Source organism: Anastrepha obliqua, chromosome 5 (genome assembly GCF_027943255.1).
Source record: "Anastrepha obliqua isolate idAnaObli1 chromosome 5, idAnaObli1_1.0, whole genome shotgun sequence".
NCBI classification, from domain to species: domain Eukaryota; kingdom Metazoa; phylum Arthropoda; class Insecta; order Diptera; family Tephritidae; genus Anastrepha; species Anastrepha obliqua.
This window is the reverse complement of record NC_072896.1, coordinates 122,683,034-122,702,128: the sequence shown is the minus strand read 5'-3', so window position 1 is coordinate 122,702,128 and position 19,095 is coordinate 122,683,034. Positions and strand designations below refer to the sequence as shown.

Here is a 19,095-nt window from a genome sequence, read left to right as displayed (position 1 = left end):
TATAATGTTTTTTTTTGGTGGGTGAGGTAGGGTTCAAAATGCCTTCGCACTTACAGCGACCGTTGTATACTGCGTCGAGTGGGGTGACCACTGAAACAATCCCTCCTTCTCTTCTGGGGAGACTTCCTTCGCGGGACTACTTTATGCATTACTTTGGGCGGACCCAGGCGTACATCCGAAATATGCCTTAAACCTATTTTTAACCGCATTCCAGTTATCTTCGCGTTCAAGCATCTTGCCGATCACATTGGTCGGCGCGATGTCGCCAAATTGCTCCCTCAGAGCATCTCTTTCCACGCGTTATCTGCCGCAATTAAAGAATCTGTTTTCAGCGCCATCGTTCGGTGCTTCGCAGTACATGCACCTGGGGCCACTTAGTAATAAACTATAATATATATTATTAAAGAATAAAATATTTATATAAATTAAATTTTCCTCTCTTTATTTAACTTTCGAAAGGATAGATGTATTAGGACCATCCTGTACATACATTTATTTACTTCACGTACTTATTTGTAATTTGTATGAATGGCCGCATCCTGCACTACCTGCTAAGGACTTTCTTCATTTAATTTTACTTTTAAAAGAATGCATGCACAAGTTTGGACAACCCTGTATATATATGCACATACATATTTACTTACATATACATAGATAATCCCTTTGTAGTTGTAATACGTGAGAGTGCTTGCCTTTACAGCATCCTTCATCGCCTGATAACCTCAGTAGAACAGTAGTCCCCTAGTGTCGGTACAATAGTGAAATAATTCAAAAGCGGAAAAAATAATAGCAGCAAATACAAATCCAAAACACAAAACTTTAAAACAGCAAGACAATTTCATTGATAAGGCTTTCCTATTGAGTTCGTGCTTACAGGAAATTTCGCTGAGAATACAGGCTGGTAAGATTGTGCAGTAAAATGCCGCATTGAGGCAATAACAATAACCCCAAAAAGCTGAAAATCACGCGATGGAGAGCAAAGTCGTTAAAGAAGAGAGTGAAAAAATTGGCTGCTTTGAAAAGTGACAGTAGTAAAGTGCCGACTGCAGGCACAATAGCAGCAGCAGAGGTGTAACATATAACGTGACTGCAACCCTGTAGCCGGCATAAGCAAATAGATATGTGTGTGTGTGTATGTATGTTACTTAATGGGGAGGGAAACAAATACAAAATAAATAATAGTAGGCACTAATGCTAGTGGAAGCAAGAGTTCAATGATAACAAAAAAGAGAATAACTAATCAACATATAACATTTATATTCAAGAATATATACATGCATACATAAGTATGTATATATTTGTGCAAAACAACAGCTAACTTATAAAAGCACAATATGTTCGCGCGTACGACGCTATCATTATTGTTGCCCACAAACGTCAACGCCGTCGTCGCGGCATGGCTCAACATACATACAACTATGCACTATACTATAAAATATTCTGCTGTGGCCTAGGCTGAGTGCGGCCGGGTACTTCATGTAGAGCCAACCAGTCGTTGATACGTGCACACATCCATGCATCCATACATACATACCATATGTAGGAATAATCGAATCCCAAAGCTATAGCCCGTTTGCTGCTGCTGCTTCTGCCTCTGCATTTGTTTTTTGCTTTTACTCTTGCCTTTGTTCGCGTCTGGCAATTGCCATTCAGTCTTGAGCAAAGCCGCGAGGCGTAAATGTCGGTCCCCTAGTCGTAGGTAGTAGTCGTCTTCTTTCGATTTCAATTGTCATTGTTGCAGCAAAACGTGGAGTTACTATCCTTTCGTATCTGACGTCTCACCTTCAACTCTCCTGCGCCGTTCTCTTGCATGCCATATTTTGAATGGTTGTTGCCATAACCGGTCGAATTGTTTGTCTACTGGCGTGCACAAGGACAGGCGACAGTAAAGGAGGTGCCAACTCGCCGGTAAACTAAACTTAGAGAACAGTCAAGTCAATTACATAAATAAAAATAAAAAAATTAAATCATTGTTTCTTAATTTAATTAAATAAGTGCATTAAAGAGAATATTGCGGAAGAGTGAAGGAAACATTGACTTAGTATCAATTTAAATAACTAATGTGGAGAGATTAAATCGCATATGCATGCAAATATGTACATATGTATGTATGTGCCTAAGACTGAATTTTTTATGCGAAGTGTAGTCTTAAGTTTGTCACTGTGTTGTGTGTTCACATGTGTTTCTACAGTACCCATATAATCGGCCGAGTCAAACTCATGGACATATGTATGTACCACATAAAACATACCTCTTTATATGCATACATACATATATATGTATGTAGTTGCTTGTGAATGCGCCATGTGCAATACTCAGCTGACATTGCTGCTGCTGTTGTGATTGTTCTTGTGTTTCTGTTCTCAGTTGTTACTACTGGCGGTGTTGTTATTGTGTCAACAGACTGAGAAGAAGTACAGTGGTGGCGGAGAGAAAAACTACCAATGCGAAAACGTATTTACGCTCCAAAATTTGTATAAGCTCATTTGTGCGTGCAGCGGTTCTAGCGGTAATCTTCATCAAAAGTTCACATAACTACGCCACAGAAAAAACTGAACTGGTGAACTACTGAACTAGTTTCTGGTTTGAAACGGGATAGAGAAGCGAAACGGCTTTTTTCGAAATCAATAAACATAATCTAGTGTGTCATATACGTATGCAAATCAATATAAGTTTAGTTGTATCTGCCTGTGTATATGAATCTGGGAATGTTTATAAGTTTATTTGGATTTCTGTATGGTGCTAGTTTGTAGATGTGTAAAAATCGAATTTATAGTCGGATGTGGCTCATGTTAAGAATCGGGTTTGGTTCCATGACAAGAGATACATACATATGTTGCCGCTAGGGTTGAAATATTTCTAAACAAAATTTTGAGAAAGGTGCAATGTTTTTGCCAGCCTTCTGAAAAGCCAGAATTGGCGTATGTTTAATTTGGAGTTATGCATCCCTATCGTTGCACAGTGGTCCGACCAGAAGGCGTTGGCGGACAAAATTCAAAAACTCATTTAATTAAGCTGAAAATATATATTTAGGGGTTCTAAGAATCAGTGATGACGAATCTGACCTTAGTTTTAGCAAATTTTAAATTCATTGAATACTATAAATACATTTTTACTTCCGTAATTAGCTGGTGAGTTCATTTTTACATTTTTCACTATCCCAGAGAGTACCACGTGGAGGTTTACGGTAAGGTTATTCTCTTCTCATTTTGTTTTTTTTGTTTTTAGATTTTTTTATTTTTTATTTTTTTTTAATTTTTAATTTTTTTTTTATTTTTAATTTTTAATTTTTTTTTTTTTTTTTTTTTAATTTTTTTTTGTTTTAGTTTTTAAATTTTTTTTTGGATATTTATTGTTTTTTTGTTTTTCATTTTTAATTTTTTTTTATGATTCAGAATCCTCGGTTTCTGATGAGCTGTTTTCTGAGGCTGGATCATTTTTCAAATTTAAAAGCGCAAGAACCTTTTTTGAAAATGAAGAGGATTTAAAGTTGTTGTTTAAGGGAAAATCAATTTTTTCAGCTAACCAAGATGCATTCTCATTTAATACGCGACCCCATTGTCTGTTAGATCGTTCTAATTTTCTATTAATATCTTTACAAAAATTACTAACAATCTTCAAAACCTGATCTTTCAATTCTTTCACACTATCATCATGGTATTGAAGCTTCTCAAGAACGTAATCTTGTAATTCTAACTTCTTTGACTTAAAACTTTATTTTTCTGAAGAACGCAAAAAAATAAATAACTCCTTTTTTCAAAACTATACGTCATTTTGATTTTATTATTACAAGCAATTCTCAGATATTCGTTAATATTCTAATCGGCTTATGCCCGTTCCTCCAGTGACAGATAAAAATGTTTTATATATACATATATAAAATAGTGTTATATATACATATTGTATATCATATTAATATTGTAATAATATTAAAAAAAAATTTTGTTTTTTTAATACATTTTTTTTTTAGTTGTCTCTTAATGCTGATGAGGTCTGTGATGTCTTTTTCTGTCTTTTACACAAAATTGCATAAGCCATATGTAACGTTTTGCCTGTGGGTAAATGCACAAAAGCTACATTATTTTTAATTTGCGCAACTTTGCGCAACAGGTTTCAGTTTGAGATCATAGCTGAAATATGTGGCTACATCACTCATGTTGATTTCAAGTAGACCGGTGTGGACCACTCGAAAAAATGATCTTTAAAAAAAAATTTTCGAAAAATTTTGAAATTTAAAAAAAAAATTGGATTTTGTACCACAACTTAAGAGAATTATTACTGTTTCCGTTAATATATTCAATTATCTTTTTTTTCAATATTTGGTTAACAATCAAATGGTAATATTTATTTGCAGACATGAAAATGAAACTCTTGTATGAAGTACGATTTGCATACAATTTCATGTTTAAAGTCAAAAAACTACAATGAAAAATTTGTTAAATTAAGTAATATTTTCAGGAAATCTGCCTTGAATATTTAAGAAAACATCTGCATTATCAAATTTTTATTTCAAAAATGCCGCCGGACCACTGTGCGTAGGTCTTATATAAATAATGTTGTGCATTGGAAGAGTTCCAAATGAATGTAAATCTGCCATATTGATCAGCAGATCATCCAAACAAGAAGTTAGTGCGAGGATCCACGCAGGAAACGTTTTCTTCTTTTCGTTATACAAGGCTTTAGGCTCCTCGTTTCTTTCGACGCTGCAGCTCTATAAAAAAATTATTAGATCTTGCGTTACTGCGGATGAAGAAAAGCTTAACATATATATTTGCACCTTGAACCGGTGCAGATAGATCACGTTAACTATCGTTAACTTACAAAGATGAATGCCTAACTGAGCTAAACGACTTCCAAATCACCGACTACATCAAGCTTCAGCGTCTTAAGAGATGGACCCAAATTAAATTGCAAAAAAGGTTTAAAATAGTAAGCTGTATGTGCCTTATAAAAGGGGTTGCGCAAGGAAAACATAGATTAACACAGTCGGTGACGATGCCAAGATCTTTGAACTTGAACTCCATTTTGGAAAATGTTTGCAAAGGATCGAGTATAAGAATCTATAGTGAAATACACTTTAAATGCCTTTATGGTATCAGTTAGGCTGCAAACAGCTGTTCGCAAAATTTTTTCTACTATTTATTTAAAAGCACCGCCTAAAAAACCATCTGCCGTTAGAAGGAGGAGTTCGCCCAAACACCCATCAAAGTCAGAGAGATGGCACTACTGACACGTATCGAAGTTAGGTTTAGTAAGTAGCATCTCTTGGAAGAACGTAGACCAAGTTCTAGCCAAATCGGTGTATTCCTTTTCGTTTGGCATTCGCTTGAATCGAGGAAGTAGTCGCAAAATCAATGGAAATATGATTCCAACCCGTTCCATATCCCTCCTATTATCTAGACTTTCGGACTATTATTTGATCTCAAATTTGAAGAAATGATTGGCGGAAAAGAGGTTATATTCAAACGAGTAGGTGATTGCAGAAACGATTGGCTATTTGGTTCTAGTCACTTGAACAAAAACGAGAACACCGTTGGTCATTCGATATAAGCCTAAAAAGAGATTATGTCGAAAAATTAACAAAAACATGTTGCCTTTTTTGGCGCGAACTTTTTAAACCATCCACGTATATATGTATGTATGTATGTATACGTATATAATCACTTACATCCTTTCGAGTGGTACACTTGTCTACGCAAGAATATTACGAAAATTACTAATAATGCATTTACAACCGATTTTCTTCATCCTTCCCCTATAATTTTCTTTTGTTTTAACTTAATAACAGTTTTAGATAATTTTCCCACACGCTTCCTCTATATGCTCTTTGCCTCCCTAATCAAGAAGTCGAATTGACACCACACTTGCGCCCGCTGCGTGGACTCTTATTAAGTTTTTCCACAAAAACACAAATCAAGGTGGACTAATTAGTTCTTGAAATTGTTTTCTCATATAAAATTCATTAGCCCATTTTCCTATTTTATTTAAAAATTAATAAGCTTTTAATCATATAAAAATTTAATCCATCTACGTCGAGCACGACAAGTTTTATAAACTACATGATTTTCTTCATTTATTTTCAAATTTTTCTTCAATTTTTTTCTGTAGACTCATTCAACTTTGTCTCTAATCGTATGACTTTGTTCTAATTACTCAAACATTTGCTAGGCACAGATATTTATGTAAAGTTCATTTCCGCCCGATCTCTGTCACTTTTATATAAGTATTTCTTTCTCGCTTTATTCATTCCAACTTTCGCTCTTTAGTCAGTAATTGAGTAATCTTAGCGTAGAAGAACGCCCCAACTTTCCTTCTACAATCATTCTTTATGGAATAAGTCAGGCAGTGTTATTAACACGTACTTTTTATGTAAATTATTTTTTTTTTCTTATATAAGAATTTCTTCACTCAACTTTTATAAATATTTGTTTTTATTTGTGACTGCGGAACAGAAAAAGTGCGTATTTCATAAGGGTAAACACGAGGGATATTTCAGAGCGCGTATGCATAAGAAATTGTTGCTGTATGAGATGAAGTATAGTGATACCGAACTCTATTGGAGCATAATGCATTCTCCACATTTCGTTGCAATACTTGCCTGCATTCACAATTGCAAGTACGTTCAGATAGAGAAATCAAAATTAATAGAATCAACCTCTTATGCAAGTATATAAAGGGTGGTTAGGTTTCAAGGGCCAGTGTTGCTTTTGAATAAAATACAATTTTTTTAAGAAATTATTGTCATTTCTCTTTATTATGATAATATTGGTGTGGCTCAACTACGTATGAAATAAAATATCGGCCAAATGGCCGCCGCGGCCTCGGCGGCACATCTCCACCCGATGGTCCAAATTTTCGATGACGATAATTTTCGATAATTGAGGTTCTATGCCGTTAATGTGCCGAGTTATCTCATTCTTTAGCTCTTAAATTGTTGCTGCCTTATCGACGTACACCTTTTCTTTCAAATAACCCCAAAGAAAGAAGTCCAACGGTGTCAAATCACATGATCTTGGCGGCCAATTGACATCGCCGCGACGTGAGATTATTCGGCCATCAAATTTTGCGCGCAAAAGAGCCGTTGTTTCGTTAGCTGTGTGACAAGTGGTACCGTCCGGTTGAAACCACATATCGTCCACATCCATATCTTCCAATTCGGGCCGTAAAGATAGCAAATACTATTCACAGTAACTCATTTTGGAAAAAATACCGCTCAATGATGCCGCCGGCCCATAAACCGCACCAAACAGTCACTCTTTGTGGGTGCATTGGTTTTTCGGCAATCACTCTTGGATTATTATTCGCCGAAATGCGGCAATTCTGCTTATTGACGAATCCACTGAGGTGAAAATGTGCCTCATCACTGAAGATGATTTTCTTCACGAAGTGCGCGATATGCATTTTGATTTGAACGCCCATTTTCATAACTTTAACGCGTTGCCCGATTATGTATCTTTCCATGGTTCAAATTGAGTTAGTCAGAAATTGAAAAGCGTCAAATGAAATACAGAAAAAAGCTTGACGTTTAGGTGTGGTTCACATTCAACATCGGCCCTTGAAATTTAACCACCCTTTAGAAATCCGAACAGTAACGCAACATATCTTGGAGAAAAACAGTTTATCTCGCTCGTTTTATGGTACCTGCACTATCACATATGTACAAGTATATGTATATGTGCAAGTTCAGAGCAGTGGCGAGAGCAAAACTGAAAACTACGAAATAGCGGAACAATCTCCATACCTGTTTAAACTTGCAGATCCTATAAGACAGTTTTCAATTTGCTCTCTAACTCCACATACTTGGTACATAAATAGGAGTACATATATTTGCATACTGGTGCTCATTTTCTATTCTGAAGGTCAAGAATGCTCCATTTCATATTGGAATAATATTGAATAAAATTTCTGAGTTGTAGTGTATGTGCCCTTTTTTATACTATAGATTTCACATAGTATGATTTTCTTCACATAAACGATATTAAGATAGGTCAATAGCAGGTGCACCTGCCCATGACAATTCTTCAGCAAAAGTAGGCTCAATATATTCAAGCGATGCAGCTATGATTTACAATCGCCAATAATTCACTATACTCCATAATAATCGTTCGTAGAATTTGTACACTGGTTAGCAACACCTATCAAAAGCAATTGTATGTGGAGAAAAGCGCTCTGCGATGTGGCTGGCGATACTAAGTTAGTCGTAAATCACAGGCGATTTGCTGAAAGTATATTTTATGTGCTTTAAAAGTTAGTTAAACGTCCAGTGCGATGATATTGAAGAGGTGGTAATTTTCTTGCAGTAGGAAGCGTACAAAAGTATCAAAGTCAACAGCTAAATTCGGAGGCATGTATGTGTAAATGTGTGTGAATACTTGTAGATTAAGAGCATATTTCGGTTAATATGTGTATATGCGGTTAATAAATATTTTACTTAGTCTGCGTGCTTTGCAAATGATAATATAACACATGGGCTGAAAAGTCCCGGGTTTTTTTTGTTCAAAATTAGCTTTATTCATCAACGTAATTTCCTTCAAAGAACAACTCAATCTTTCCAGCGCCGCTCTAACATTTCAATGGCACTCTTGTAAAACGATTTATCTTTTGCCTCAAAATAGGCATCAGTTTGAGCGTCTCATTCGAGAGAAATTTCTTACTGTGGCGAGCATTTTTTTTGGTCTGTGGGCAGCCACTTAGTCGCTGGGAGAAAAATTTGGCGAATAGAGGGAATATGGGAGCAATTCAAAGTTTAATTTATGTAGTTTTGCCAATCTTTTGTTTGACTTGTAACAGTGCGTTGTCTTGATGAAACAAAGGTTAGGTTAGGTTAGGTTAGGTTAGGTTAAAGCGGTTGTCCTGTGGGACACACTTAGGCACATAGCCCATTGTGATGCCGCGTGGAAAGCTTCTCCCCATCTCTCCTAAAACCAGTGTATGTTTTTCAAAAATATTAGAATATCCCTGATTTCTGCAGAACTAAGATCTTCCAATCCTTTGAAAAATTGTCTACCTAGAATGCGCTTAATCTGCGTCTGGATAGAGCAGGACAATGGCACAGAAGGTGCGAGATTGTCTATTCCTCTTCCACATCTAGACAACTTCTGTGTGCTTGCACATCCATCCTTTGGGCGTGCCTACCTATTAGGCAGTGCCCCGTTATAACGGAAGTCAGTGTGTAGGACTGTGATTATTATGGGTTAGCAGAGATTTTGTACGTTTGGGCGATTTTGCACGTGGTTTCATTACGCCATCTTTCGTTCGCTGTTCTTACGCTTTCCTCAAGGATAAGTAGCTTACATGTTTGTAAGAGTATGCCTATGTCATTGTCTAAGTACTCATCGGTCAATTTGGTGCCGAGTCTCGCTAGCTCATAGGTTCTGCATTAACACTCAATATCGCGATGGGCAGGAATCCATGTTACCCTTAGGCGAAATTATATTACTTAAACATCTCGTTAAGAAATGAGCGGCATTTTATGGGTATCTTGGAGGTTTTCGACTGTTTTGTGAGGGGTTTTATCGCCGCCTGATGAAACAAAAGAGTGAGCAAACGCGGCACCCACTTTCAACAGAGCTTCTCAAAGTCAAACGCTCATGCACAATAAAGCCAGTGCGTTTTTTGATATCTTTACGATGCCAGCTAACTCACGCAACTTCACTTTTCGATCATTCAAAACGATTTTGGGGATTGTTTTGATGTTTTCTGGCGTTACCGCCTCATTTGGACGTCCACTGTTTGAAGTCAGCAAACCATAGTTTTATTATTTGTTTCTGATGGAGCAGAGTCCACATAACACTTTCCAAGTGTGAAACTAAAGGACGAAATTCCTTTTGATCCATGTTTTGAAAATAACAAAAGTAGCGCCACTCTTAGCTCAGTCACTCACGAACTAATGATTCGAATATAACAAAATTCTAGCAGCTGTCTTTTTAAGGTTAGTACCAACTAAAAAAGAGGTGAATGCAATAAAACTAGTACCTTCTATGTGTTGGGTCCAGTACTTTTCAGTCCATGTGTTATAAAAAAACTGGCGTTGAAGTTTTAGGCCGCGTTTCCCATTGAATTTTTGGTATACTCGTATATCTTGCAGCTAGAGGGGCTCCACAGTCTTATATGTATAGGTATGCACGCTTTCGAAAATGAGCAGCTGGGTTTTAAGTGAAATTATGTCATGTCAGAGGTGCACTCTGAGCCTGGTTATTATCCCCCGCTAGTACAATAGAAACAACTTAATCTAATATGTGCACGAAATATTCAAAAAATCGGCCTTGCATAACAACACTTAGACTAAGCCATACATAAGCACCCGCACGGCTATGCCCGGTGGCCTGAGCAGATGAACTGATAAAAAGACTGCAGAGTGGAAAATAAACAGTAATAAAAAATAGCAACTGTAATCGCGGCAATAAGTAGTAAAAGTTGATTATCTGGTAGCTGGGCTGACTATTAGGCCACTTGCACACACGAATATGCACATACACACCAACATTTGTCGCGCCAAGGCATGACACACTGCTTTGTCGTTCCGCTGAACTACATTCCCCTGTGACTACATTTCTAAATATTTCTACACTCATTTAATTGTATGTGTTGGTGATAGCCGGTCAGTGGTGCTGCGTGTAATCTGGGCGTTTTATGACTTTTGCATTGACGCGTGGAAAATTGGTAATTAAATCAAATGAAATGAAGAATCTCCAATGAAATCAATGAGCGATTACGATTACTTGCTGAGTAAATGTGGGTGGGTGGGTGGTTGGATGTGCTCTTGTGTGTGTTAGTGAGCGAGCTTATCACGTTGCTTTCATTCAAAGGATTCCTTTTACGCTGGCCACCAGCGGGTGGTTGCTGTCACGCAGGTTGTTGTAATTGTTAACAATTTCTGCTGATGACGGACGTCATGACACGCCGTGAAATTAAATATATTTTTACATAATTTTTTTTACGCTTGAAACTGGCAATAAACGTAGCTGCGTGAACAACGTACGAAAAAGCAGAGCAATAATAAAAGCAACAACAAACACAGTGTCGCACAACTGTGGGCAGTTGACAAAAGTGTGAAAAAGTGGGGAAATTAAAAAAGTGTGAACAAAAAAATACTATTAACATATACATATGCGCTTACCATACGCGTGTGTGTGTGTGTGTAACAAGCAGCGTGTGAATTTACGCGAATAAAACAATAACAACAATAACGATAGTTTAATTAATGAGTGGAAATTGTGCAGCGTCGTAGTAAATTTTGCAAGTAAAAGCTATTGCAACTGCATGTTGCAAGTGTATATGAAAAACTGTTACACCCACAACATACCGATTAAAGAGCAGTGGAAATCAATAATAAAAATAAATTGTATCCAAATTAAGCCAAGCGTTAGTGATTAATTACCTTTAATCGAAAGTTGTCTTTTTTTAATTCCAGTTTAATGAAGTGTATGAAATGAAGTTAATACTTTTACGCGTCTTCGTCTAATAGCTTAGAAAATTTAATCGCGTCAACCCCAGCATTCCAAGCCAACATTCCGTTGGGAAAAGTATTCGAGCGCGCAAGCTTCAGTACCAGAATCCGAACTTTCCTGCATTCAACGCTGCCTTGGCGCTACTAATAAACATTCCACAATGTTGGGCATTAAATATTTAACAGAGGCCCATTTGAAGGGCTTCGAACGTTATAAGGTAAGTTAAATTAGTAGTCCATAATGAATTGCTCTATCCAATAAAATTTTGAAAACCTAAAAAAAAAATGCACGGAATTTATACATATATAATTGGCGCTTACAACCTTTATTGGGTGTTTGACCGAGCTGCTCCTCCAATTTTTGATACACGTCTTGATGCTGTTCCACAAATGGGGGGCCTTTAGTTTTAAGCCGACTCCGAACGGTAGACAGTTTTTTATGCGAAGTTTTTTTCTTGGCAGGAATTCACTCGACGACCGTGCGTCATCATTTGATGTTTCATACCCAGAGGTTCGAACCCGGGCACCCGCCAACCATTCGGCCACGGCGGCCGATTTAGAAAGGCCAAATATTTCCGCAGGACATCCGCAAAGAATATGCTCTACAGTTTCCTTTGAACATTTCCTGCATTTCTCGCTGTCCGAGATTCCTCTCTTATAAACATACGCTGCTACTGGGCTATGTCTCGTTAGTACGCCTATCGTGGTTCTACAATCTCTCTGTGTTCGTGGTATTAACGGGTGATTAATTTAGAGCTATCGAATTTTCAATTGAAATAAAACAACGAAAATTCAAATTGATTGGGAAATCTCATTATTTTTGTGTAGCATCCTTTCAAATATTGGCCTTAACTGCGTCGTAATTCGGCCTGCCGTAAACACCAATTTTGAATGACTCGCTGCAAGGACTTCGGTCGGTATCTCGCGAATAACTTTAGTAATGTTGGCTTCCAATGTCTCATTCAAAGCTGGTTTATCTACAAAGCATTTAGATTTTCCATACCTCCACAAATAAAAGTCCAAAGGTGTGACATCACACGAATTGGTGGCCAATCCACTGGTTCGAGACGAGAGATACATTGCTCACCGAAACAACGACGCAGTAAATCCATTGTGTCACGGGTTGTAAGGCAAGTAGCGCCGTCTTGATCAGGGGCTTTGATTTCCGGCATTCGGTATTAAGCCTTGTCTTTAAAAAATATGGTTTTATGGTTCCTCTAGTCTTTAGGCCGCTCAAAACAGTTGTTTTCAATGGATGGAATGGCTGTTCTTGAATCGCCTCCGGTTGCTCTTCAGCTCAAATACGGAAATTTTGCTTATTGGCGTAGCCATTAAGACGAAAATAGGTCTAATACCATAAGTTGGACTGAGCGCGCGAAGAACACTTTTAACAGAGCGTCGATATTCGTAATACAATTTGTAAGCGTTGTTGACGCGAAAGTGATGACATATCAATGAATCAACGAATATTAAGAGAATTATGTAGTTAGTTTGACAGTAGTCACGCGTGATCTCAGAGAATATGACAGAACCATATGATGGGCTGATGTAACAGGAGATGGGTTTACAAACAAATAAGATTGTGTTAGTGCAACTTGGGCAAATTGTAAAAGCAACTTCAATTGCCACGTCACAGGTCTTTCGGCAGCAGATTTCTGCCCGCTTGTTTCACACCTATTCACACACTCAGTCCACAGTCGTTTTTAAGATGGAAACGAAGGCATGAACGAAAGCTGTGTTGATTTTTTTCGTATATCACTAATACTTCTTCGTAAACGAACCACTCCGATTACGTCAGCCAAGCAGTTGATTCTTTCATATTCGCTGAGAGCCGGTTAACGGGCTGATATTGGCCACACCTCCAAAAATCGGTTCAGCATGCCTAGTACCAGATACACAATTGAAAATTGTACTCAGTGACCTAGGTAAGGATAACTTATTCTCTCTTATTCAGGAAGTAGAGAAAAGGCAAAGAAGATCATACCGGAACAATCTAACGGGTTTATCGCATTTAAAATCAATGGGAGGTAGTTTTAACCTAGAGCGATTAAAAAATTGGACGGAATTAAATAAGAATTATTTTGGAATTACACAGGAACTCTAATAGACGGAACCAAACACAAAAGAGCTATCGAAAATGAATCGGAATCTGAAAGTTTTTAAAATAATAATTTGTTCTTCATACTATCTATCACAACTATATTCTTATATTATGTTGTTTGGAATTTTAACTTACATTTACAAGGAGTGGCAATGAAATAGAAGATTATTTTTAAATCGGGAGTCAAATAGTTACTGAGTATGAGACCTGAATATATCCGAGACCAGTAAACAAAGTAGGCAGTAGGTGGAAAAGGTTGGTAAACAGCCTACGGTAAAATTCTGATTAGTCATACAGCCTCGAGTTCACTAAACATGGCTTAGCACTTCAACTTCTAGTTTTTCCTTACAATTTTTATTTACCAATTCCTTTCTAATAGATGCTTCTTAATCTGTACTTCAAGTGTCCTAAAAACGACTCTTTATTATAGTAAAAAATATTTTTAGAAATGTTGTGCTTGGACTTTGATTTTGTGTCACCACTTACATGCATTGCCAAGAATGATTATCTGTAAAATGTAAATAACAACAGTCTTCCTACGCTGCAGCGCTGATAATGCAATCAACAAATAACAGTCAATGGCTACAACAATTGGCAATTAAATTTAAATTGCTTTATTGCTGAATTTGCATGAATGAAAATACAACAAGCAAATTAGTTGCATCAAAACGTCAAAGGCTGATGGATGAGTGGATTAGTGAGCTCAAAAATACTACATAACATTTGTATATACACACATACATCCATATGTACACAGTTGCAGAACATTCGCGCTCAAGTGTCGAAATCATAAGCTACATATATACATACATACATACACGACTTCTTTTTTTATTTGTGTTTGTTTTTACTTTTCTGGCTGCCAGCTTAATCTCTTGCAACCTTAGTATTGTTTTTCATACATTTATTTACCAAACACACACACACCTACATACAGCCATGTATGCATAAAAATAGAATTCATAGATTTTCCAACAAATGGACGAATGAATAGTCAAAGTGATAACGCTCGTGTTTGATGGCTGCTTGTGCACGCTTCAAAACGCTTATCCGTTGATCTGTTCACCCATTCGCTAGCAAATGTCATTGACCACACACAAACACATGCCAGCAATCAGACAAATGTGTGTGGGCATGTACGTACTAAATATGTGTGTGTATGTAGTGATGGGCGTCACATGTCACACTTCCGTTTAGGAGCTGTTGAGTCGCCTAGTTGCTCACGTTTGCCGCCAATTGTGAAGGTGCTGTTTCTACTGATTTGCTTGCATGCACTGGCAAGACACTTGGACTTAGTAGAGTATTATTCACTTTATTTGGTTCGTGATTGCTTTAATGTGGATCACATTGCCACAGTTGAAATGTGTTGAACTGAATTTATGTATGTGCAAATGATTGATTTTTAACTGAAAGTATGCAGCAATTTCAGCGCATTTGCTTTTTTAATGATTGGTTTTATAAGCCCCGACTTTCGTGCTCGTTCAACAAAGTCAAGTTATTTCCTACTTAGTATTTCCATCACCAACAGCTACCGAATATGTTGAGTCCTTTCAGATCTGCCCCGTCTGAATCCAATCGCTTGACTTAAAATATAATAAAAATATATAAACAGATAACTGGAGCGCTGTTAACTGTGGGCCGTTTTATTTGTATAGAAACTATCATAGTTTTATCATTTACATTTGTTTAATGCATTTGCTTTGGTTAACCCACAAACTCAGTGTGCTGGCCTTACAGCTATCAGTAAAACATTGCACAGACTCGATAACTTGCACTTTAGTAGATAGTCCAGCACAGACAATCGAGGACTGACTTATCAAAATTTTCTTCTGTTACTGTGTCAGACTGAACATTTTTAAATGTGTTTTGAAAGCTGACGAATCACTTTCTCCCGTTTTCTTATGCCGGCACTTTATGACTTAATCTTTCATTGTTAAGCGTCCAATTGTATCTTACTTTTTTGTGTTTTTTTTCAGTTTGTAATTTACTTCAATAAAACTTGATTTGATATTTGTCGAACAATGGTGCCAAATTACTGACACGTTTGATGTTATACGAGTAGTGCAGCATTCGATTTCTATTTACTTATTTAACTCGAGGCTTTTATAAATATAAATTTTGTGAAATTAGAAATCCTACAAAAACGTGCTGGTTGTTAGGAATACTCGTAAGTGCATTTGTAAGAATGTTGAATATTAGAAAAAAAATGTATTTTCTGTGCAATAAAATAAATAAATAAATAAATTCCTTCATTCTCAAAGGCATCAAGCAAATCGGTCTGCTGTATTTGCACATGCAAATGACGCGGTAAAATGAAAATAGAGAGGCCAAACTGCAAAATGGCAACTATTATTAAGGCAGTGATGAGTTTTTTAACATAATTTGGTAAGACAACAGGTTTTAACAATCAAATTTGCGGTCCCTACTTACATTTCTATATTAACAGAGTTATTTAACATAATCTATAGAAAATGTAGCTGTAGGCTTAGGCTCGTTTGACATTTTTGCGTGTTCTTATGTGTTCTTTAACAGAATCGCATTTTTAAATATTAGCAGAGACTGCAAGAGTAGCAGACAAGGCTGATAGATTACATTGGATTCTCTCCACCGTGAGTAACAGAGGAGATCCTCTGGTAGCAGTGGCCGTAGCTTTCCCCTGTTTGCCAAAAACTACAAAATGATAGCTTATGTTAAGATAGTGATGCCAAGACAGCTAGATTTTTACAATGAAGCTGGCGGTCTCCAATTTAAATTTCTATTTTAACAGACTTTTTATACACTTTTTTAACATAATCTATTAGAAGTTGTAGATGTGCGGTAATTATTTGAAATTTGTGCATGGAGTAAAATTATGCGTTCTTTAATAGAACTCAATTTTTATTAGCAGAGAATGTAAGAGTAACAGTCAAGGCTGATAGATTACATGGCCGTAGCTTCCCTGTCCACCAAAAACTAAAACTAAAGGGTGATTTTTTAGCTGTTATCTTTTTAAACAGTTGGTTTAAACAGCTGACGCACGTTTCGTGTTATGTTGCAATGTCAAACATTTTCAGTTTGGTCTATAATTTAACCATGAATAGTCTTACAAACGAACAACGCTTACAAATCATTGAATTTTATTATAAAAATGCGTGTTCTGTTAAGAAAGTTTAAGATCCACCTTGTTATCGAAAAATTGTGTTCAGCGACGAAGCTCATTTTTGGATCAATGGGTACGTAAATAAGCAGAATTGTCGATTTGGGAGTGAAGATCAGCCAGAAGAATTGCTACCAATGTATCCAGAAAAGGTGCGGTTTATGGGCTGGAGGTATCATTGGACCGTACTTCTTCAAAGATGCTGCGAATCGTAACGTAACTGTGAATGGTGAGCGCTACCGTGCAATTATATCCAACTTTTTTTTGCCCAAAATGCAAGAGCTTGACTTGCATGACATGTGGTTTCAGCAAGACGGTGCCACATGCCACGCAGCATGCGTAACAATGGACTTGTTGAGAGGCGAGTTCGGTGAACATTTTATTTCACGTTCGGGACCTGTCAATTGGCCACCCAGATCGTGCGATATAACGCCTTTATATTATTTTTTGTGGGGCTATGTTAAAGCTCATGTCTATTCAGACAAGCCTGCTTCAATTAACGCATTGGAAGACATCACTAAAGCATTTATATGTGAGATACCGGCCGAAACATTGGAAAGAGTATGTCAAAATTATACTAAGCGGATGGACCATTTGAAGTGCAGTCGCGGTCAACATTTGCATGAAATAATCTTCAAACATTAAATTATATGGACCGCACTATCGATTTAAATAAAAATTTCATGCATTTTTCTGAATTTTACGTGTGTTTTTTTGAAAAACTATCCTATAGCTCTTAAAAATCACCCTTTATATAACGAACAGAACAGACAATACGTACATTCAGAGGACTGATAAAATGTAATTTTGAAGGTTGGCTTGAGTGCGTGATATAACTTGCACATTTTGGGATAGACATACTTATATAAATACGGGGTGTCGGCGACTGCGCTTATGACTAAAGTTTTTTATGCGAAGATGAGTAAGCAGGATGATTGCGCGTTAGCTTCTTTCGTTTGTTGCGATTTGGTTGCTACAAATATTTTACTTTTAAGCTCTAATTTATGTTGATTACCCGCAATGTAAATATATACACCTGTGTTCAAATGAATAGAATGGACAAGTTTTATAAATTTTTTTTTGTATTACTTCCGCATATGTGTTTTATATCGAAGAAAATTCTCAACGTCGTATGTAAAACAAAAACTCAATGAGATTATTCAGCTACTTCAAACTTTCACTTTATTATACCAAAATGGTCTCCATACCTGGAAATATTCTAAAAAATCTGAATCAAAAATTGAAAATGCGGTTAACAATTTTTTGGAATTTGTTACAATTACAATAACACGCCTATATCGAAGCCCTCTAATATTTCTAAGTTACTCGAATGCATAGTTGAGGCTGAGATTTATTTCTCCGTTAAAAGTTTAGTTTGATCTAACCAACATGGTTTTGTCACGGGGCCTTCCACAGTTTCGAACCATGTAGTTTTTAGTGAATACTGTATCTCAGCGTTTTCTTCTGGATGTCAAGTCGACTGCATCTACACAGATTTCTTCAAAGAATTCGATAAAGTCTCTCATAAATTGCTTTGCAATGGCATAAGTCGTATTTAAGGGGTTACATACGTCCAGCAGCATCAAAATGCGCTAAAGGAAAAACCGTTTTTAGAAGGGATAACAAAAGAAATAAATATAAACAAATTTATACATGGTTTATTAGTACTGAAACTTTATAAAAAAATTTATTTTAATTTTGCTTTACAAAAATTAGTATATAAAAAATCACGCGCCCCAAAGTACAATGAAAAAAGTTTCTCCACGGTCTGCGTCATTTCTCATTGAAATGTTGATGAATCTGTAAAAAGTAAAAAACTTGTTGTAAAATAAAGTTGTAGTCTGTCGAGCCGGATTTTTGAATTTCAAAAAATTTTGCAATTTAGGGCATTTTAAAACAAAGTATACGTATTACGTCATAAATGTCACACTTTAATTATGTTTATAATATAAATTTTTTTAATAAAAGTATCAAAAATCAAATCTATAGAGAAACACTTTCGAATATTCAAAAAAAAACCGCGTCAAAAAATATTAAAAACTGTATGAGTTTTCATGCAGACCCTCCGAAAAAAATAGTTTCGAGAAAAACGAGTTTAAAATTTGAGTTACAGGAGCGCGCGGACCGCTCTCTACCTAGTTAATGGGCTGTAGAAGCTATAATATTGGGAATTTCTGCATGAAAATTGCACTGTATATTCTTAAGGTACTATACTTTCGAAATATTGGAAAAACATCGATTTTTTGAAAATTCTGGACGTATGTAACCCATAAGTAAGTGTTATCTCTATTGATAGCGTGTCACAGAAACCCTTCCGTGCGATGTTCAGCAACTCTCAGGGCAGTATCGTTAGTTCGCTCCTGTTCGCATTGTTCCCTAATGTTCAGTTTTTCTTATACGCCGATGACT

At 36.5% G+C, this 19,095-nt stretch overlaps 1 protein-coding gene across 5 annotated transcripts in view; it reads left to right on the top strand.

Moving 5' to 3' along the window:
* The first annotated feature begins 717 nt into the window (after positions 1-717).
* LOC129249155 (ethanolaminephosphotransferase 1) overlaps positions 718-19,095 on the top strand; it is a 52,651-nt gene continuing 34,273 nt past the window's right edge. For 2 of the 5 annotated variants that reach the window (XM_054888821.1, XM_054888817.1), the window contains exons 1-2: positions 1,662-1,908; positions 11,414-11,667. In XM_054888821.1, coding sequence (XP_054744796.1) covers positions 11,611-11,667 — 57 coding nt within the window. In that variant the 5' untranslated portion in view covers positions 1,662-1,908; positions 11,414-11,610. Of the gene's footprint in view, positions 902-1,661; positions 1,909-10,643; positions 10,663-11,413; positions 11,668-19,095 lie in introns of those variants that run through there. The other 3 variants (XM_054888818.1, XM_054888819.1, XM_054888820.1) reach the window with 3 other exon arrangements.